This window comes from Gadus chalcogrammus, chromosome 23 (assembly GCF_026213295.1).
Source record: "Gadus chalcogrammus isolate NIFS_2021 chromosome 23, NIFS_Gcha_1.0, whole genome shotgun sequence".
In the NCBI taxonomy this organism is placed as follows: Eukaryota; Metazoa; Chordata; class Actinopteri; order Gadiformes; family Gadidae; genus Gadus; species Gadus chalcogrammus.
The window spans coordinates 2,693,141-2,714,414 of NC_079434.1; the positions used below are offsets into that span (position 1 = coordinate 2,693,141).

General features: G+C 53.4%; 2 protein-coding genes across 4 annotated transcripts; both read right to left on the minus strand.

The window, feature by feature from the left end:
• Positions 1–1,100: 1,100 nt before the first annotated feature.
• On the minus strand, positions 1,101–12,847 carry LOC130377344 (spermatogenesis-associated protein 13-like). Of its 3 annotated transcripts, none has more exons than XM_056584427.1 (12): positions 12,558–12,847; positions 10,128–10,559; positions 8,965–9,112; positions 8,095–8,219; positions 7,775–7,954; positions 6,982–7,155; positions 5,832–6,011; positions 4,466–4,698; positions 3,775–3,904; positions 3,000–3,378; positions 1,913–1,987; positions 1,101–1,804 (listed from the first exon to the last, which is right to left on the minus strand). In XM_056584427.1, the coding sequence occupies exons 4-12, from the start codon at positions 8,146–8,148 to the stop codon at positions 1,611–1,613; spliced, it is 1,599 nt and encodes a 532-aa protein (XP_056440402.1). In that variant the 5' UTR covers positions 8,149–8,219; positions 8,965–9,112; positions 10,128–10,559; positions 12,558–12,847; the 3' UTR covers positions 1,101–1,610. The 3 variants fall into 3 exon arrangements, with proteins under 3 accessions (XP_056440402.1, XP_056440400.1, XP_056440403.1); XM_056584425.1 differs by lacking the exon at positions 12,558–12,847 and adding an exon at positions 11,034–11,497; XM_056584428.1 differs by lacking the exons at positions 7,775–7,954; positions 8,095–8,219; positions 8,965–9,112; positions 10,128–10,559; positions 12,558–12,847 and adding an exon at positions 7,461–7,654.
• LOC130377599 (collagen alpha-1(I) chain-like) lies at positions 11,436–21,035 on the minus strand. Its single transcript, XM_056584751.1, has 4 exons — positions 20,543–21,035; positions 12,949–14,095; positions 12,558–12,901; positions 11,436–11,531 (listed from the first exon to the last, which is right to left on the minus strand). The coding sequence occupies exons 1-4, from the start codon at positions 20,549–20,551 to the stop codon at positions 11,436–11,438; spliced, it is 1,596 nt and encodes a 531-aa protein (XP_056440726.1). The 5' UTR covers positions 20,552–21,035.
• Positions 21,036–21,274: the final 239 nt, after the last annotated feature.

The window sequence follows — 21,274 nt, forward strand, 5'->3', positions numbered from 1 at the left end:
GCTACTTACTTTTTGCTAAATAGGAACCAAAATGCTTTATAAGGGCTACAATGCTTTATAAGTGCTACATAGTCTACTATTCGTGTTACAAAATATAATACCCTCAATGTCTAGCCTATGGATGTCTTCAGCACATATGGAGCATTAGGCCTATAGGGAGGTAAAGCGGGTGCTGAAGTCGAACCCTAGTGGAAAAACATTCTACTTGCTCGCAAATGTGACTTGGCCTACTGGATTCATACATTTGAATTGATGAATAAATCCTCTTTCACTTACGCTGGCGTTGTCGAGGTGAGACGGTGGAGGCACGTCTTCATCACCGCCCCCCGTGTCGTTGTCCATGCGCTCTGTGCCCATGACACGGAGACATCCTCGATTGGCTTTAACAGAGGATAGATCGGTGCTTCAACGGGTAGAGCTTCATTCTGTTCTCCACGGACCCACAACCAAAACGAATCCACCGAGCCTAGTTTAAAGGAAGGCGCGCACGGAGAGCAGCCGTCTGGTGCAGGACGCGCAGCTGTGCCTGTGCGCGCACGGGTGCGTGAAACAAGAGACATGTGAGTTGTGGCCACCTCGGTGCCGTCCGCATTAGGCAGGCCTACTACAGTTTCCCTCAAAGGATCTGGTTTGGTTGCTTCTTTATTCACGTTTGTGTGAAGTGGTTTGTTAGGCCTATGGTGTTGATCATTTGTCAGCTAATCTTAGTCTGTGGAAAGAAACCAATAATTGTGAAATACATTGACTATAAATGTAATTAAAAGGATGGGCTAGCTTGATTGTATTTAATTTTACAATGTGTCCCAATCGATTCACAAATAAGGGAGTTAAAGCACACATTCAATATTTGTGAATCCCATAAATACCACTGCTGCAGAAAACTGATTTAATATAACGGAAGGCATAACCTATTATAGGAGTCAGAAAGGAAACAAAATCAGAATTGTTTTGTGTTGAAGAGGCATTATTGCCTTATCCTTTTCAAATTAAAGTAAAGAAACGAATGAACCACGGACTAAGTGGTTCATTCGTTTTTTTCCATGAAGTGGAAATTATCAGTAACATTTAAATCATTAAGAAAATAACCCTGAAACGACACCTTTATCACTAGTGAATACTTTTGTACACAGTTTATTTACAGTGTTAACAGGCTGGGCTGGGCCCGGTTCAGCTCTCAGGCTGCCCGGGCTGTGTCCAGTGCTGACGAACACAACCGAACCAGGCCACATACATACTTCTGAAATCAAGGAAAAGTAGTTTGACTTTTAAAAAGCGGACTATACATTGTTTGTCACAATTAACGTTTAAATACACAAGCATTAACGCACAACAGGGCAGAGGAATCTCTTGAACAACGACAATTAGGACCACAGACGACAGACAAACCCAGCAGACAGAGGGAACAGGGAAGGCAATCAGTGATGTTTAGGCACTGGAACAACAGAGTTGTTAAGGCCAGCGAGGCACGAGCTAAATAAAATACTAACACATTCACAGGGAGCTTTTAAAAAGATCATCAACATAAAGTGGTCTTCGTGACTGGTGGACGGTTTAGGGGAGGGGCCTCCCAGACGAGGATGAGGAGGCAGAGATGAGGAAGGGCGGGGGGATCACTTCTTGAAGAGGGTACTCCGTGTGATGGAGTGCCACAGGTGGGCGGGCTTTCGCTTGGGGGGCTCGGCCAATGAGAACACGGGTTGCTGGGGCACGCTGGTCGGTACGGTAACGTGACGCTGGTGGAGCGGGTGGAGGTTCTGCTGGTGGCTTTGGTGGTGGGGCGGGACCGAACCGGAGTAGCCAATGGCTGGAGAGGAAGTGTCGAGAACAAGGAAGTGGGTTAAGATGAGGATGACTGTGAAGTGCAGATGTTATGGGGACACCGTCCAATGGCAAGACGTTTGTCGTCTCTTACCTTTGATCTTCCCTTGTTTGAGTTTCCTGGCGTTGAATATAGCGAGTTGTCTCTGTTCCTCACTGATCTCCATGCCTGCAACGAGAAAAAGAGGCTAGATTATTATAATTATTATAAAAATTCACTAAGAGGCCGTCCGTATTTTATTTTATTCATTTGTTTATCTGTCAGGGACAATGCAAATAACATTGTAACAGGTTCCAATACATGAAACAGATGTACTGCAGATAGGATTTCTAGCCAAGCCTAATTTGCGTGCCCTGTCCCTGGATAGGCTTTTCTACTTGAAAATGGTAATTCCATATCATTATTACCAAAAATACATGAATTAAACTGAGCACATATTAAGCAGTGATATTCTTCACATGATTATGCATTAACTACATCACAGGTGTAGTCTTTATCAGTGTATGTATGTATTTTTGTCTATGTGTTTCTGTTCCTCTGTCTGTGTATATGTCCATGTGCATGTGTGCATGCACCAGTGACTGACCAGTGATCAATGAGGGCAGATTTGGTTTAATCTCAGCCAGTGTTTCACCCCCCCCCCCTCCTGGTCCCCTACACACTGAGACCCCCCCCCTCCTGGTCCCCCAAAACACTGAGACCCCCCCCCCCCCCCTCCTGGTCCCCCCAAACACTGAGACCCCCCCCTCCTGGTCCCCCTAAACCTGTCCTTTATGATGTCACACTGAGACCCCCCCCCCTCCTGGTCCCCCTAAACCTGTCCTTTAAGATATCACACTGAGACCCCCCCCCCCCCCCCCCCCCCCCACACCTCCTGGTCCCCCTAAACCCGTCCTTTATGATGTCACACTGAGACCCCCCCTCCTGGTCCCCCTAAACACTGTCCTTTATGATGTCACACTGAGACCCCCCCCTCCTGGTCCCCCTAAATACTGTCCTTTATGATGTCACACTGAGACCCCCCCCCCCTCCTGGTCCCCCTAAACACTGTCCTCTATGATGTCACACTGAGACCCCCCCTCCTGGTCCCCCTAAACACTGTCCTTTATGATGTCACACTGAGACCCCCCCTCCTGGTGCCCCTAAACACTGTCCTTTATGATGTCACACTGAGACCCACCCATCTCCTGGTCCTCCTGCACGCGGTGCCTCTCGCGGGCGAAGGCGTCCAGCCAGCGCTGCTTGTCCTGGGGCTTGCGGCAGCACAGGATGCACAGGCCCTCCAGGGTGGAGGCGTTGCGCAGGCGCAGGGCGTTCCTCAGGGTGAGGCCCAGGCCGGGGTCGCGGCCGTCCGCCAGCTCCTGGACCTCCGTCTGGTCCATGTCCAGGCGGCCGCGGTAGTGCAGCAGGTCGCGCCGCAGCACGTCCTTCTTGCAGTACACCAGCTGGTGGTCAAACAGGAAGAAGAAGCGCTGCTGGCTCTTCGCCCCCTGCAGGGCCACGCGGGTCAGCTCCCCCGAGTGGATCAGCTCCGAGCTGCGCTCCAGCACGTCGGCCCCCTGCACACGCATCAGATAAATACGTCTGGTCGGACACTGCCGCTTGGGAGGTCACAAATGGCCTGCATGGTAAGTTGACCCGCATTTATACAGCAATTTTCTAACCAGTGGCCACTCTGAGCGCTTTACAATGCTGCGCAACATTCACCCATTCATGCACACATTCACACACTGGCAGCGGTGTCAGCCACGCAAGGCGACAGCCGGCTCGTCAGCAGCAGTCAGGGGGAGGCGTCTTGCTCAGGGACACCTCGACACTCAGCTAGGAGAAGCCGGGGATAGAACTAGCGACCTTCTGGTCACCAGTCAACCCGCTCTACCTCCTGAGCCCCATGCCGCCCCTGTATGTCTGATGAACACACGGTGGTCCAACAGGGGGCTCTCCATAGCCCTCACCTCCCAATGCAGGATGGAGACCTGCCACTGGGCCATGGTGTCGATGCTCTCCAGCCTCCGCTTCCTCTCGTTGATCAGACTGGCCACGTTCTTCATGGCGCCATACGCACTGCTCACCCCGCCGTAGTCACTGGGAGAGAGAGGAACATTAGAGGGAGGGAGGGAGTGAGAGTCAGAGTGAGAGAGTGAGGAAGTCAGAGTGAGGGAGAGAGTCAGAGTGAGTGAGTGAGTGAGAGAGTCAGAGTGAGTGAGTGAGTGAGAGAGTCAGAGTGAGTGAGTGAGTGAGAGAGTCAGAGTGTGAGTCAGAGTGAGAGAGTCAGAGTGAGTGAGTGAGAGAGTCAGAGTGTGAGTCAGAGTGAGAGAGTCAGAGTGAGTGAGAGAGAGTCAGAGTGTGAGTCAGAGTGAGAGAGTCAGAGTGAGTGAGTGTGTGTGTGTAAAGGGTTCGGGGTTAACCCCTGCCTGCTCCTTCATAGATCTTATACTAGTAGTCTAACTAAAGTGCAGGCTGTCCAAGGCAGCTGCTTTTTAAGCAGTTTAATGTTCCTGTCCTGTCTGGTTGAACATCATCATCTATGAACGTCTGGTTGGATTCTGAACACAAAGACCGGACTATAAGGACCGACCAGCTCCTCCCAGTAGAGTCTGGTGGACAAGGGGAAGGGGACGGGGAGGTTGGGCTGGGGGGGCTCACCTGTGGTCCGCGGGGGTGTATTTCAGCAGCTCGCCCAGCTGCAGCGGGTACTTGCAGATCTTCTGGACAGGCGTGAGCAGGAAGCCAGCGATGGAGATGTTGATCATCTGCTGCAGCAGCCGGCAGGCCTCGAAGAAGTGCTTGTAGCGGCCCATCTTCATGAGGCGGTGGAGCTCGGCGCTGGCCGTCGGGTGGGTGTTACAGTACTCAGAGTAGATGGAGAAGCCCTCCTCCTAGGGGGGGGGGGGCACACACACACACACACACACACACACACACACACACACACACACACACACACACACACACACACACACACACACACACACACACACACACACACACACACACACACACACACACACAAAGAAGAGATTAGCTCACATTTAACACAAAGCCTTGAAACAATCGGTCCTCTTAGCTTTGATCAAAGAGTCAAATGATTAAATGTTTTGCACATTTCGGAATGCATCCACACCCAAACCCCCTCCAACGATGAGGCCACACTGGACTACTGACATTCACAACAGCTAGTGAGGGGTGTAGGGGACAGAGGTGTGTGTGAGACACTACAGATGTGTTTGCGCGGAGGCCCCCCTGCCATCAGTATGACGCGTCACCCGGTGATGATGGATCCTTCACCTCCTGCAATCCAACCCAGGTTTGGACTCCCGATGATAAGGACAGTGTGGCATGTTAAATAAACCCAGCTGGCAGGACACCGTGATGCACCACAGCCTGGCTGGTTGCGCCGCCTTTATTTCGCTTCCAATATGGACCCAATCTGCCCTCCTAACCCTCCCCTGAACGAGGGATCCCTGCCTCCTCCCTCCTAACCCTCCTAACCCTCCTCCCTCCTCACCCTCCTCCCTCCTCACCCTCCTCCCTCCTAACCCCCCTCCCTCCTAACCCTCCTCCCTCCTAACCCTCCTAACCCCCCTCCCTCCTAGCCCTCCTCCCTCCCTCCTAACCCTCCTCCCTCCTAACCCTCCTCACCCCCCTCCCTCCTCACCCCCCTCCCTCCTAACCCTCCTCCCTCCTAACCCTCCTCACCCTCCTCCCTCCTAACCCTCCTCACCCTCCTCCCTCCTCACCCCCCTCCCTCCTCACCCTCCTCACCCTCCTCCCTCCTAACCCTCCTCCCTCCTAACCCCCCTCCCTCCTCACCTTCCTCCCTCCTAACTCTCCTCCCTCCTAACCCCCCTCCCTCCAGCGCTCCCCTGAAGGAGGGATCCTGCCTCTGCGTCCCGTCTCAGCGGTCTGTGGGGGGCCTCGGGTGAGGGGCTGCCCTGGGGCCCGTGGAGCCCTGGAGACTGTGAGTGTAATGAGGTGAAGGAGGTGGACCCGGCGGCTCTGGGGAGGGCACCTGGGACAGGAAGCAGGAGCCAATCTCACTGAGGTGGGGCTGCTCCTTGTTGTACTTGCTCTCCAGCTCGCGCAGGAACTGCCTCTGGAAGCGGTAGATGTCCTCGATGTTGCTGAAGATGGTCAGCAGCTGGGGCTCCGTGAACATGGTGGGGTGCTTACGGCACTGCCGGATGTACCCCTGGAACACAGAGTCTGTTATTCACTGCCTGGTGTACCCCTGGAACACAGAGTCTGTTATTCACTGCCTGGTGTACCCCTGGAACACAGAGTCTGTTATTCACTGCCTGTTATTCAGGTCCTTCCACCATGTTGTTTAGCCATTAAGTTCCACTTTGATGGTCTAACTCCATATGAAGGTACGGGTGAGGGCCCTCTGCCTACAGGTGGTCTCACTCCATATGAAGGTATGGGTGAGGGCCCTCTGCCTACAGGTGCTCTAACTCCATATGAAGGTACGGGTGAGGGCCCTCTGCCTACAGGTGGTCTCACTCCATATGAAGGTATGGGTGAGGGCCCTCTGCCTACAGGTGCTCTAACTCCAGATGAAGGTATGGGTGAGGGCCCTCTGCCTACAGGTGGTGCTGACATTGGGTTTGAGTCCCTGCCACCTCCATCACCCGCGTCTCCCCAGGCCAGGTGAGCCGGCAGACGCTCTTGGTCTCTTTTGGAGTGGGAGACAACTTGTGTGAACAGAGGGGGAGATATGAGCCCCCTCACAGAGAGAGAGCCTGCTGCTACAGCTGAGACACGTCTCAAGATAAACCCTGCGGCCAACAGGGGGCGCCCCAGTGCAGAAAACCTCCATCCACAAAACAGAACGAGAGTGGTGGCAGAGGTGCTCAAGTAGTTTTGCTGACAAATTCTTGGTTTTGAATTTGAATGGAATGCATCAATATGTTTAATTAAATCAAACAATAGAGCAAACAGAGCCGAAAAAGGAAAAAAATAAATAAAAAGCTATGAAAATTATATGAAAGTGAGGAAAGAGAACAATAAAACGAAACATCTGCCCCGGCCCAGGCCCCGCCCCCTCCCAGGCCTCCAGGCCCCGCCCCCTCCCAGGCCTACAGGTCACGCCCCCGCCCTTGTACGGGTGGCCCGGTGCAGGCGGCCACTAGCAGCGCCTCCCGTGCGGAGGCGGGTCCTACCTCACAGATGTCCCGGAGGTGCTTGATGTACATGCGCTCCGTGTTCATGATCTCCTGGACCACGTTGGTCCTCATCTGGTCCAGGTGCTGCAGGCTGTGGGGGTCTCGGAGCTGGGCCAGACCCTCCTGGTTCGCTACGCTCTCAGAGCTAAAGTCCTCCTGGTTCACACGCACCTGCGGACCACACACACACACACACACACACACACACACACACACACACACACACACACACACACACACACACACAAACACACACACACACACACACACACACACACGTTGATTATCGATTGATTGAAAAAGTTTGTGGTGTCTGTTGACTCCTCTCCTCGCACTATAGTGGAGATTAAGTGCACATGATTCAATTGAAAAAATATGTTAAAAAGTATCCATTTTCTTTAATTAATTGACCTTTTAATGCTATCCCATTAGGGGAACACAAAACATGGGGTCAAACAGCATTAAGTCGGCATTACTATGGCAACAACAAGTCCATGTGCAGTGGAAGGATCCGTCGTTGGTCGGCAGGGTGTGCTGCTACCAGCAATCACACAGCAGACGCCCATCTGCCAATCAACAGGCCTCACCATGGCTACCACAGCCTGCCCAATTAACAACCAGCTGTCAATCAACCCAAGCAGCAGCCACCGCTCCAGAGAAACCCCGTCTTGACCAGAGCCGTCGGCCCGGAGAGCCAAGGGGGTCCTGGGGTCTGGACCAGAGGCGGTCCAGACCAGAGGCGGTCCGGACCAGAGGCGGTACGGGGGCTCCAGGGTCGGCCCACACTCACCCTGACGAAGGTGGAGGGGAACCAGGCCTCCTGCTCCGCCCTGCGGCCCCACCACCAGTCCTCATGGGAGGCGTCCAGCACGCGGATCACGTTCCCTGCCTCGAAGGCCAGCTCCTGCTCCCCCATGGTGACGTGGTCCCACAGAGCCTCGGCATAGACCGCATGGCCCGAGCTGATCCACTGCGCACACACACACACACACACACTATAAGGTCACACGCTAGTGGAGGTCTGCTCTGACATGCAGGATCACAGCAGGACGTCTGGGAGGGTGTCCCACGCGTGCTGGTTGTAATGAGGGGGAGGGGCTGGGGCGTCACCTGGTTGAGTAGGGAGAGATCCACCCCGGGCTGCAGGTAGGGCGTGACCTCCATCAGCTCGTCAAAGCTGCCCTCCTCCTCACTGATGCTGCCGTCCAGCAACGCAGGGCCCTCGGACACGCCGCCTGACACCATGTAAACCCCACACACACACACACACACACACACACACACACACACACACACACACACACACACACACACACACACACACACACACACACACACACACACACACACACACACACACACACACACACACACACACTTCTTTAAGAGATATTGCCTCTAGGACAGATCAGACTACTAAGCACACTGTACTTTAATCTATGCAGTCACGCAGTGAGCCCAGAATACAGGTTCACAGAGCTATTTAAAAACAGTTTCACACCCTGCCCACAATTCATTTGTCAATGATTGAACCAAATAATTTTTGCCTAAAAGAACAGAGATCCTGTGTTCTCATCAAGCAGAAGATTGCATAAGGGGATGCTTCTCCCTTGTGACCGGTTTACCCCATGCACAAAGGTTAACATTAGATAACACTGGGAACAGGTAGCGTGGCTAGACAATACAAAAACAAAAACAACATATGGATTTTTCCATCACAACACCCACACTTTAAAATAACAAACATAAAGACATGCCCTACAGGACAAACAAGCAATACACATTCCCCACATGCAAGACTGAAAAGAGCTTCATGTCTAAGTCAGGACAGGCACATGCCTGGTCCCAGGTCTGAAGCATAGCTATGTTGTCCTTCGACACGCATGTTAGCATTCCTGCATCTCCCGCACACGGCTGGGAACCTCTCTGAGCTCCCCGGACCCCCCCCCCCCCACCCCCCCAGCCCCGCCAGGTTCTCACCGCTCAGGACCCTGTGCAGCCGGCGCCGGCCCAGGCGGTCCAGGCCGATGGGCGTGCTCTGGGAGAAGGCAGAGGACGGCCGGAGGCGGGCCGACGCAGCCCGGTAGGGGGGCACGTCATGGGACGGGAGGGGCGGGCGAGGCAGGGGCTACAGGAGGGAAGAGAGAAAGAGAGAGAGGTCAGAAGTACGGCCATCATCACCTGACATTAAATAGCAACCCCATAACAAAATGGACGCTTAGATAAGTAAAAAAAATTATGATTAATTTCTCAAACTTAAAACCCGGGCCTGGATTTATTTTTCTAAATCCCCCCTAGAAGCTTGACGTAGTCTGAAACGTGCCTTTAGACTGGTTAGTGACGTGACGGTTACCTGTATAAGGGTTAGCGTAAACTGAAGTCCATTAGGGCTCCAGGTGAATGGGCAGTGCTCTAAAAGCTAAAGTGTCTGATGAAGCAGTCCACTAATAACAGACCTTCTTACATTTCACACACTAATACGATGACTTTTTTGAACAAATTAAACTCAAATGATAGCTCTTAGATTACATAGTTAGGCTATAGATCTAGCCTACAGCACGCTAGTACAGCCTACATCATGAATTTGGCTTTTATAGGCTATTAACCATGGGTAAGAGGAAATTATAATAATAATCATCATTATAATATGTTGGATTTAATGAGGGATCAATGGCTATAACCAGAAACATTGTTTAGTGAACGCTCTGCAACGGTAAAACCAAGTCTCTAAAAGGAGCTGCTTTGATTCCCGCCTAGTACTGAAGACATCTAAAGCCCTGCACGACATGACCCACGTTAAAGCGGGGCGCTACCCGGACAGCTGGAGGGCTGAGTCAGCTCTACATCTCTACGGCACTGAGTGGGCTTTGAGGACATCAGCGTAGACTAAACACACCTCAAGCGGGCAGGGATTACGCACAGTCGCACTGGTGGCAATGATTCTCTCCGTCGGTACTCGTAGTCCGCTTCAGCTGCTAAAGCGAAGGGTTCCGCATTTGTTCTATAGACTGAAACGCCTCATTCACACGTCACGCATTATAATAGATAGACTTGCGGGGATCGGTTCAATTCTGCGATCACCGCGTGTTGATCATGTGACTGGGCGCTGCTAGCGGGTTGACAGAGCGGGTGCCGGTTCTTACGGACGGAAGGCCCGCGTCCCTCTGGTCCGGCGAGCACCGCCCCTCCCCCGACCCGATCACCGACACGGGCCTCTGCTTCGGGGGGCCGCCCTCGGCACCGCCCTCGGACCAACAGCCCCCGGCGCCGTCCGTGCTGTGGTGCCGCTGCGGGCGCTCTCGGGACCAGTCGCTAGGAGACAGCTCGGCGCCCTCCTCCGGGACCGGGTAGCGCCGGGACACCAGCTGGCCGTAGTCCGAGATGGGCCGGGGCCGCGGGCGGGCCGCCCTGCGCCGGGGGGGCGCCGGGTCGTCGGCCTGCGACGTGAGCGAGGTCGGCGAGGAGGAGCAGTCGGCCGGGGAGGAGGGCTGGCTGCCGCTGCCGCCGCCGCTGGCCGTCGGCGACGCCTCTTCCTGCCGCAGGAGCAGCTCTCGCACCTGGTCCACCGACGGAGCCTGGAGGTCAGACGAGCGCAGCGGGTCAGGGGCAGCGGGGGACAGCGATACCGTTGATCCCGCTGCCCTCCTCCCCACCGGAAGGCAGTGCAGACCACAAAGAGCGTCTGTCCATCAGCAACCCAGCCCCGATAGTCATTCAGCTGGCCTCTGCTCAAAAAGGGATCTGGTTGCCATTGGTGACCAGGTGAGAATTTTTAAACAGCCAATAATGCAAAGGTATTTTAGAAACCACCTGGTCACCTACATAATGATAATGAGCATGTGAAAGTTCTCCGGTTCACACGGCTTCTCCCACCGGTCAGCATAATCAAGCCCTTAGCCTTATCAAGTTCAAACAAGAACAGGGAGAAACACACTAAATATGTCTCAATTAAACCTTATCGTGTCGCCACGTATTCACGCCTCGTGTGCACGACAACCAAATATTGGGCAACAGGTCCCCCGGGGGCGTTCAGTTGGCCCCGGTCTCACCTCCTGGTTCTCTGGGTCCGAGTCCGGCCTCCGGCAGATACATTGGAAAGGCATGCAGTGGACCAGCACCATAGTGGAACGAAACCACACACACACACACACACACACACACACACACACACACACACACACACACACACACACACACACACACACACACACACACACACACACACACACACACACACACACACACACACACACACACAGCCGGTGTCCACGGGAGCAAAGCCAGAGACCCTGCCAGACCCCCCTGTAACGCCCCACTCCCCCGCAGTCTTCCCTCCCTGGTTTGCGTTTCTCCTAATATCCACACCCGTCCATCTTCAAGGGCGGACCCCAGCCCGCCGTGGATCCGGCCGTCAGAACACGAGCATTGAGCTCTGCTGGCACTCTGCCGGTCTACCTAGCGGTTAGGCTCCAGGGACCACGGGGCCCGTTGGCAGCCTGCTGGACTTTGATCTGGTCGGGCAGCCAAGCGGAGCGAGAGAGGGCCAGCTCCAGGGAAGGTGAGGGAGTCATGCGGGGGAGGGGAAGCGGGAGAGGGGGGGGGGGGGGCTGTGGACGGGGGCGAGCATTGCTCACTGATAGGCGTGCTAGCCAGCCAGACGCGGCTCTGGAGGGGAGGGCTTTTACGCAACGGCTGCTAATCATAAACAAAGCCTAATGATTAACCCTGCTCCTTCAGCACGGCCCTTCACGCACCGCCGGGCCGCACTGCTGGACGCCATGTGACCAGGCGCTGGAGCAGCAGCGGGACGCCCGGGGAGGCCGGCCCAGTCAGCGGTCAGCCCCCTTCTGCGTCACACGCTGAGCTGGCCAATGGGCTATCCAGGAATAATAAACTGCAATCAATCAATAGCTGCAGTGCATTGACCGACAATATCGAGGGGAACGAGCAGAACCTTGACCCAGAACCTTTCCATCCAGAGAACATAAAGTGGCCCGTGCCTGGCACTGGGAGTGCAGCGACCCCACCACTTATATCACACCTTGGACCGGAGCCATATTCATAAAGGATTCCATGAGGTCAGAGAGGACGGGCGTGGTGCGTTCCATTCTCAAGGCCTAGGGTCAATGCCATCAGGTACAATGATCCTCACCTGGGACAGAGTGATAGGGGACGGCCTGTCGTCTTTACTTTATCTTCCGGCCGAGTTTGTTCTATGTAGTTGCACTCAAAACGTCTCTCCTCTGGCCTATGTCCACTGATGAAAGGCCCAGCAGGTTATCTGAGATCAGGCCTGTTGACTCTAGCTCTGCTGCCTCATTCTCCACAAACAAGCACGCCACGTTCAACCCGGCCACACACATCATTGCGTGTTGACCTGTGAGGAGCCGTTGTGATCTGTTAAGCGACGCATCGTTATGAGAACGATCGCTGGATCTGGAGTCACTTAACGGAGAGCACAGCGGTAGGTGGAGCAGAACCCCGCAACACACACGTCTCTCATTGGAAGCCCCGGGGGGGGGCCACCTCTTTACGGAGGACGTCCTCACAAACACACAACACCATCCTCTTACCTGGGGTGCCTCCCGCTCTCTTGGGCTGTCCAGGGGGTCCCGGTGGGGGGGCTCCCTGTGGGGGGGCTGAGGGGAGTCCCATGGAGGACCGGATGTAGGCCGAGTGCCGGAGGCCTCCGAGGGAGACTCAGACTCTGGGGGGACGCAGGGTGAGCCCCAGAGCTCGGGGGGCCCTGCAGGTGATGCCGGCCCCGTGCCGCCCTGGCGGTGGACGGGGCTGGCCGACTCGGAGCGCGGCCGGGGGTGGACCTCCAGGCTGTGCTCCAGGGGGACGGCCGCCGCTACCCTCCCGCCCCGGGGTCCCGCGGACTGCGCCCGGGCCGGCGAGGGTCTGCGCTGCCGCTCTGCCGCCGGGAGACAGGGGTGCGGCGGGAATAGTCGTCGTGGATACGGCTGCGGGGGGTGGAGGGCGGGGGGGCGGCGGGCGAGGGGCTGGCGCTGGGCCGGCGGCGGGCCGTGAGGTCCGTCACGCTGCCCACCAGCCTCAGCACGTGGTCCTTGGTCCTGAGCGGGCTCAGCCAGCGCTGGGCGCTGCGGCCTCGGACGCCCACCGAGGAGACGCTGCCCGTCCTCTGGAGGGCGGGGGTCCCCGAGGGAGGCTCCCCTAGGGGGTCCGGCCGGGCGGGTGCAGAGGCGGGCCCCGGTTCGGGGGCCGGGCCCCTCCGCCGGAAGAGGTTGAGGTTCTCTGCGCTCCTGCTCAGGCGGCTCAGCACCTTGGCGTCGGCGTTCCCCTCCGAGGGCTCCGCACCGAGACGGACGTCCGACTCGGAGCCCTGGGAGGCGGTGTGTGCGTCCCCGTGGGGGCGCCCGGTGCCGCCCCCCCCCGCTCCGCTCTGCCCCGTGTCCAGTATGGAGATGCGACCGGCGCCGTAGGCCCTACGAATGCTCCTGGAGAAGCGCGTGTTCCTCAGAGGGCCGTCGCTGTCGCCCACCTCTTCATCGGCATCCTCCTCCTCCTCGCCGTACTGACCCATCAGAGACAACCGCTGGTCAGCGGGGAACCCGTTGGACTCGCCACTCTTTAACCGACCGTCCGCGTGGCCCGGTCCCCGGCCGCTCACACTAGACCCGTTGGCCTCGGGGCTGCTTGAGGAACACTCTCCGTCCTGATTGGCTGTGCCCCTGCTCTGGATGCCCTGGAGCACAGAGGAACGCAGCTTCTTAAAGGAATGTATGACCCCCAGTCCGGGCAGATGGGTCCAGGCCTGACCCCCAACAGAGACACCTCCGGGGCCCGGAGCAGGGGGGGGGCCGTCCCCGGCCTGACCCGGCCCGGTCCCGGGACACTTCCTGGGGTTGGATAACAGCCTCATGATCCTGGTAGGGTAGGGCTTCCCGTCCGTCTGGCCGATGACGGGAGCGGGCCGGGAGAAGGACGAGGAGTTGATGCCGTTCAAGTGGCTCTCGGAGAGGGGTACCAGGGTCACGGGCTGAACCTGGGCCGGGCCAGACAGCAGGGCCGGGATGGGGGGCTTCTCCGCGGAGGGGGGCGGGGGAGAGGAGACGCAGTCTTCACTTGTGGACAGCTGCTGATCCGCCTGCCGAAAACACAGAAAACACATTTAGTTAGAAACCAGAGTCAGGGGGGACATGTGTCCTGCTCAGTGAGGCAGACTGATCCACCCTGGTAAGAGGCCCCATGAAGGGTTTGATCCAGAGTCTTTACCCCGGGGAGTTGCTTTTAACCAACGGTACACTACACAACATCGTCGCATAAAGGGAGAAATAAAACATGGACGAAACTTCAGGTGACCCCAGATGAAACAGGTTCCTATTCACATAAATCAACAAAATATAAAAAACACACACACAGTGTATGAATGTGAGATATATATATATATATACACACATTAAACTTTACTTACTCAAAACAGTTACGTGTAAAAAGCTTTTAAAAAAACAGTGAACTTCAATACATTCATCAGGTCAATGTGTATGCATGTGTAATTATTATCGTCAGTGTGTTCAGGTCAAAGTGCCATGCCATGTGTACTGTGTACAAGAGAGCAGGAGAGAGAGATAGAGAGACACAGAAGAGAGTGTGGGAGCCCAGGGAGGGCTCTACCTTCTGCTGGGAGAACACTGTGTGCGCGTTGCTCCTCTGTGCTGCCTTGTTAACCCAAGGAGGCTTGAGGCCCACGGTGGGGGGGGGGTGGTGTGAGCGCGCTCTTTCCCCCCCTCCCTATGGTTGTGTGTCTGTGTGTGTGAGTCTTTGATGGGGGGGAGGGGGGGGGGGGGCTTTGTGAGCATGACTAAGCAATGAGGATTGCTAAGCCATTGTGAATGATGCACTAAATAGTCTTGGTTTCCCCCTAGTCTACGTCTAGTGGTGGTGTAGGGCGTTTGTGTGGTCCTCTTACGTGTCCCTGAACTCCAACCTTCCGGGGGGGGGGGGGGGAGGCTGGGGGAGGGTGGAGGGGGAGACTCTGGCCTTTCTGTTCTCCTCAGAAGGGTTTCGAACATTGGGACCAAACGCTCATTGTCTCTAACCTCCACTCATTTTCCGGGGCTGCAGCCAGAACACCAAGCTCTTCCTACCTTCACATTCCAGTAGGGGTCCTAGAGAATGGACGCCGGGGTTTGGGTTGATACCACATAGGCTAGCCTAGCGACTTACCTTCACTAATAACAAGGCCAGAACACCGCTAATGTGTCCGTTATTGACAACATTAACAAGGATTACCCTAAGGCATTTACCTGGCCTCTAAAATAAGACTGACGCTTCCTTCAGTATTGGGAAGACAGTAAAACTAAACTCCATTTACAACCCCAGTATGTTTTCTTAAAGGTAATCAGTAAGGTCACGCCTCGACCCATCCAGGTCATACTGATAAAGCCATCCTCCCACACGCTGTCCTAGCCCTCACTTAGGGCTATCAATGTGTGTGGCGGGGCAGGTATGTGGTGGTGGGGGTCCTATTGATAATAGAGAGGAGGGGGTCTTGTCTGTCACAGGGCTTCGTCAGGCAAGCTCCCTGCCGAGAGCTCGGCCATTCTAACAGCGCCCTCCGTCTCCGCTGATGTAAACAGCGAGCCGCTGCTGCCCAGCACGGCCGCCGACTGGCCGCTCCCGCCCTGCACAATGTGCTGCTTTCAGGCACCGAGCTCAATCGGGCTCTTGTCTCGTCTGCTACACCTCGGAACAACAGCAGCTCTTTCAACATCGAGGTGCAGAGAACACAGAGTGTCGCCACACATCTACACACACCCGCCAACAACAGAAGGATAAAAAGGTCAAACTTGATTCCACAAATAATTTGTCCTAAAGGGCATTAGGGCTATGAACTCAGCCACTTGATGCAATCAAAAGCTGTCCTTTCTTAAAAGGTAGGCCTTTGAACTAGCTTCGACCATTACAATCTCCTCTCAACAACTAAGCTAAGTATTTTCCTGGCTGCCATCCATGGCAAATCAATCAGGTGTAAAGAACGTCCTTCTGCCTTCAGTACATTGTTCATCTCCTTCCTGTTGTCAAAGCAAGCGACTGGCGCAGACTGGCTGCATGTTCCTGCTTCCCCTGTAGACTCCCCGGTACGTGGGAGCCGAGTTCTGGCCCCTCCGGGTCCTCACTTAATTAAGAGCTCAGGGAGGAACCAAATCACCAGCACTCCCCCACAGCCCTACCCACACCGCTCCCCGCCTCCCCCTCCCAGGGAGGCCAGCTGGGGCCAGCCACGGATCACACTCCCAGCACTCAGGCTCCACACGCTTGCAAAGACACACAAACAGACAACTTAAGTTAGGTGGACCCTGTGCCATGCACACATCTCACACATGCACTATCAGCAAGGACATTCTTTCCCACAGTACGAGACATACGTGCCCATCCCCTCAGGCAACAACAGGAGGGGGGCCTGGGGGGCCGGTGGTCCAGTGGGACTTGTGTTCGGCTAGTAAGGTTGTGGACTGGTGTCAGTAAGGTCAGGAATGCTGTAAGTAAGGTGACTGGTGTTATTAAGGGGACTGGCGTTATTAAGGGGACTGGTGTTATTAAGGGGACTGGTGTTATTAAGGCTGGGGACTGGTGTTATTAAGGGGACTGGTGTTATTAAAGGGGCTGGTGTTATTAAGGGGACTGGTGTTATTAAGGGGACTGGTGTTATTAAGGGGACTGGTGTTATTAAGGGGACTGGTGTTATTAAGGGGACTGGTGTAAGTAAGGGGACTGGTGTTATTAAGGGGACTGGTGTTATTAAGGCTGGGGACTGGTGTTATTAAGGCTGGGGACTGGTGTTATTAAGGCTGGGGACTGGTGTTATTAAGGGGACTGGTGTTATTAAGGGGACTGGTGTTATTAAGGGGGCTGGTGTTATTAAGGGGACTGGTGTTATTAAGGGGACTGGTGTTATTAAGGGGACTGGTGTTATTAAGGGGACTGGTGTTATTAAGGGACTGGTGTTATTAAGGGGACTGGTGTTAGTAAGGGGACTGGTGTTATTAAGGGGACTGGTGTTAGTAAGGGGACTGGTGTTAGTAAGGGGACTGGTGTTAGTAAGGGGACTGGTGTTAGTAAGGGGACTGGTGTTAGTAAGGGGACTGGTGTTAGTAAGGGGACTGGTGTTATTAAGGGGACTGGTGTAAGTAAGGGGACTGGTGTTAGTAAGGGGACTGGTGTTATTAAGGGGACTGGTGTTATTAAGGGGACTGGTGTTAGTAAGGGGACTGGTGTTAGTAAGGGGACTGGTGTTATTAAGGGGACTGGTGTTATTAAGGGGACTGGTGTTATTAAGGGGACTGGTGTTAGTAAGGGGACTGGTGTTATTAAGGGAACTGGTGTTATTAAGGCTGGGGACTGGTGTTATTAAGGGGACTGGTGTTATTAAGGGGACTGGTGTTATTAAGGGGACTGGTGTTATTAAGGGGACTAGTGTTATTAAGGGGACTGGTGTTATTAAGGGGACTGGTGTTAGTAAGGGGACTGGTGTTATTAAGGGGACTGGTGTTAGTAAGGGGACTGGTGTTAGTAAGGGGACTGGTGTTAGTAAGGGGACTGGTGTTAGTAAGGGGACTGGTGTTAGTAAGGGGACTGGTGTTATTAAGGGGACTGGTGTTAGTAAGGGGACTGGTGTTAGTAAGGGGACTGGTGTTAGTAAGGGGACTGGTGTTATTAAGGAGACTGGTGTTATTAAGGGGACTGGTGTTAGTAAGGCTGGAGAATGGTGTTAGTAAGGCTGGAGAATGGTGTTAGTAAGGCCGGATCTGGTGTAAAAAAGTCATGAGTGCTGCATCCGAGGTTCCCATCCCCACTGTCGCCACAGAGGTAGTTCCAGAGACTCCAGACCCATAGGCTAGGCTTGAGATAATGAGGGCCAAGACCAAAGAATAAAACCACTAAGAAGACCAGACGGACACCGTATCAACGTAAGGTAAGCTTCAGTCATTCTCTAGCCTAGAGAAAACCCTGAACTCATCCTCTCATAACATTACTGTTAGGAACTCTTGTTTTTCCAAATGCAAAAGCATGACAAATCTATTCATGGAGTGGTTAAAATGGTCACCACAAAGATAAAGATGTCTCAGATATCAAGAATAGGCCAGATGGTACAACAATTTATAGAATTCATTTTCTATAACTGAAACACATTGAAGTTATAAAAGTTGTACCTTAACAAATTCTGAGCACAATTACTGTAACCCATGTTTGGGTCCAGAGAGAGGAGTGTGTGTGTGTGTGTGTGTGTGTGTGTGTGTGTGTGTGTGTGTGTGTGTGTGTGTGTGTGTGTGTGTGTCCTCCCAGTGCTAATCTGATTAGGAGAGCTTAACCCGTCTGTGTTCACGGCTGGTTACATCTGTAGGTTATTGCCTGGCCAGCCAGTTAGCCAATCAGCCAGCCAGCCAGCCAGCCAGCCAGCCAGCCAGCCAGCCAGCCAGCCAGCCAGCCAGCCAGCCAGCCAGCCAGCCCTTACTTTGACTATGTGCTTCACGATGCTAGGAGTCTGTCTCAAGACCACGGCAATGCATTAATTCAAAATGAATGTTCATGGTCTGACTGGTATTGCATAGTCATGAAATATGAAATAGATATCAGGTAATCTTCATACCCAGTTTTATAGTCAAATGAAATAATCATGATCGGAAGATATTAACAAATTGAGTTCTGAATCATCAGGGACAACTCACCATACTCTGATATGAGTCTCACTTCGTCTGTTTAGAATTAATATCCTGATCATCTATGTTATGAAAAACACCTCATGATAATAACTTGTTCCTATCGCCCGGGCCTACTCCAGACGTTGAAATCTGACAGGCAATACTCGATGGCTACTTACAGTTTAGACAATACAAGGTGTGTCTACAGAGAAATTCCATGAAGTGAACATATAAACAAGGCATTGTTTACAGGCGCTATCTGACGCAGTGATGCCATTCACTCTTTCGGAGCCAGCATGTGGCACAGCCGCGGCCGCCGTGTGCCTGGTAGTGTTCACAGCGGCCAGGGTTCAAATGTACATTATGCCTTCTCCTCGTGATCGCACCGGCTTGACGCTGGATGCACCTCCAAAACAGAACGCTAAGTAATCATTTGAATAGAAGGAAAGAAGACAGTGGTTATCATTACCTGTGCGTCTGTGATTGTGCTTAACACCGAAAATGAATCGCAGCTGCTCACAAAACACGTGACATCCTTACGTGCAGACTCCCCCATGCTATGGCTGACCATCTCCCTGAACCCAGGGAGTGGGAACTCCATGTGGCATTAAAAAAGAAACACTAGTTCAAGCAATGGTTTATTTAGTGGTGCAGTGTAAAAGAGACACCATTCTGCTTCCCAAAAGTCAGCCTTGCATCTCCCACTTCCTCTTTACATCTAAAAGATCCAACGAAAGACAAAATGGAGAAGGACCTTGACCCCATTTTCCACCCTGCCACTCCTCCTTCTCCTTCTCCTTCTCCTCCTCCTCCTCCTCCTCCTCACATATATCGTGGGAAGTCTGGACACGGGCTAAGCCAGGGAATTTCGGCAGGGCTATGCAGTAAGCCACATGCTCACCTGATCCCCTGTGGATTGTCATAGAGACAGTTAAGCAGAAATTCAACACTACACAGTGTGCATAGCATTAGCTGGGCTAGGCACACAACAGCACCGACTGGGTGTCAGCAGTCAACAATCTAACCTGACAACCAAAGAGCAGGAACCATTTACAGGAAAGAACTTCGAAGCAGTAATACAAATACCAAAAACAGTCCTTTTCGAATGGTTGAAGAGTATTACTCAAGAGGAAAAATACAACCATTTTCTCATTTGGAAAATAAGTTTTGAAGTGCGCACAAAGTGAAACATTGTGGATTTGATTGAGGATTCAATTTAAGAAGTGTATGCTTGCTGGCCTGTGAATGTGGCTTAAGTTCAGGGTTTGGTATAGCTAGGAGGATCATGGTGTGCCGCTTTCGATGAGCTAGCCAGGACCTTGTGGGAAACCAAACGGCACACTTATTTCTGCATTAATTAACTAGCCACCGCCATTAAACACAGAGTCTGGTCACCCCCTGCTCTGCCAGCTCCCTTGTGCAGGGCTGGCATCTCTCACATCACTATAGCAACCAGCACTATAAGGCACCACAACAGGCATCGCTATAGCAAGCAGCACTTTAAGGCACTATAACAGGCCTCTCTCACATCACTATAACAACCGGCACTGTAAGGTACTACAACAGCCATCTTTCACATCACTATAACAACCAGCACTGTTAAGCACTACAACAGCCATCTCTCACATCACCATAACAACCAGCACTGTATGGCACTGCAAAAGGCATCTCTCACATCACCATAGCAACCAGCACTGTAAGGCACTACAAAAGGACAACCCTCTCAGCCCGCTTCAAAAAACCCAAGGCAGGAACCACTGCGGTGCTTCTCGTAAAACACTTGACTCACCAACAATAAAGAACTAACAACTATCTCATCGCGATCAATTGTTATTGATTCATCCAATAAATGCATTGGTTATTACTAGGGAATTAACTAAACGCTTCCTTACCATCCTCATACTGTGAGCTCCTTCACATCCAGGGGACAGCTGTTAGGGGAACTCTTCGGGGAACTCTTCTCCTCCTGAGGTCCATCTCCACTTGGGTCAGGATGTCTCGGTCCTTACGGGTACAACTTGAACAACATGAACATCTCGGAATTCAACCGGTCGTTGTTAGCTGCCAGAACGCCGACTCAACTCCGCATCATCTTCCAGCAGACAAACGGCTGGCTCAACTTTAACCACCGAGTTAGCCTCTTCAGCTAGCCACCATCAGATCAATGGGAAGATGTTCGGCCCAGTTCAACCCACCGATTGCATCGTCGCTGTTCGTCGCTTCTTCGACGAACTTTATCTCCCCTTATGTAATGAACCCTAAAGATAAACTGAGTAAAAAAGGTCTCCCGAAGCCGTTCAAAAACAGAAAGAGCGCTGATGTTGAGACACAAACAGCCCTTCTTGGCAGACGAGAGGAACATCGATGCACTTGTTGAGATGATTGGATGGGCGGGGCTATGGAGTGGCCAGGGCGGGGCAATGGAGTGGACGGGGTGGGGCTACGGAGTGGCATCGAGAGCACTGGCTGACCAGAGCATGACCATTCTAAGAATATCCAATGACAGGCCCCCCTGCCCGCAAAACACGCCCACGGTAGATGTGAATTCCATTGAAGAAATGTTTCACACAGAACTGCTTGATAGGACTTTCCTTCATGGTGCATGTTTGAAGCTTATCTGGTAT

Excerpts from the sequence above, each read along its gene's own strand:
- LOC130377344 (XM_056584425.1), bottom strand. The coding sequence starts at position 11,105 with ATGGTGCTGGTCCACTGCATGCCTTTCCAATGTATCTGCCGGAGGCCG. Across the intron at positions 7,156-7,774 it reads TCCCCTCCACCTTCGTCAGG|GTGCGTGTGAACCAGGAGGA; the intron begins GTGAGTGTGGGC and ends TGTGGTCCGCAG. Across the intron at positions 6,012-6,981 it reads ACCTCCGGGACATCTGTGAG|GGGTACATCCGGCAGTGCCG; the intron begins GTAGGACCCGCC and ends TCTGTGTTCCAG.
- LOC130377599 (XM_056584751.1), bottom strand. Across the intron at positions 12,902-12,948 it reads GCCCTCCACCCCCCGCAGCC|AGCGGCAGCGCAGACCCTCG; the intron begins GTATCCACGACG and ends TCCCGGCGGCAG. Across the intron at positions 11,532-12,557 it reads GAGAGCGGGAGGCACCCCAG|CTGGCCCTCTCTCGCTCCGC; the intron begins GTAAGAGGATGG and ends CCTTCCCTGGAG.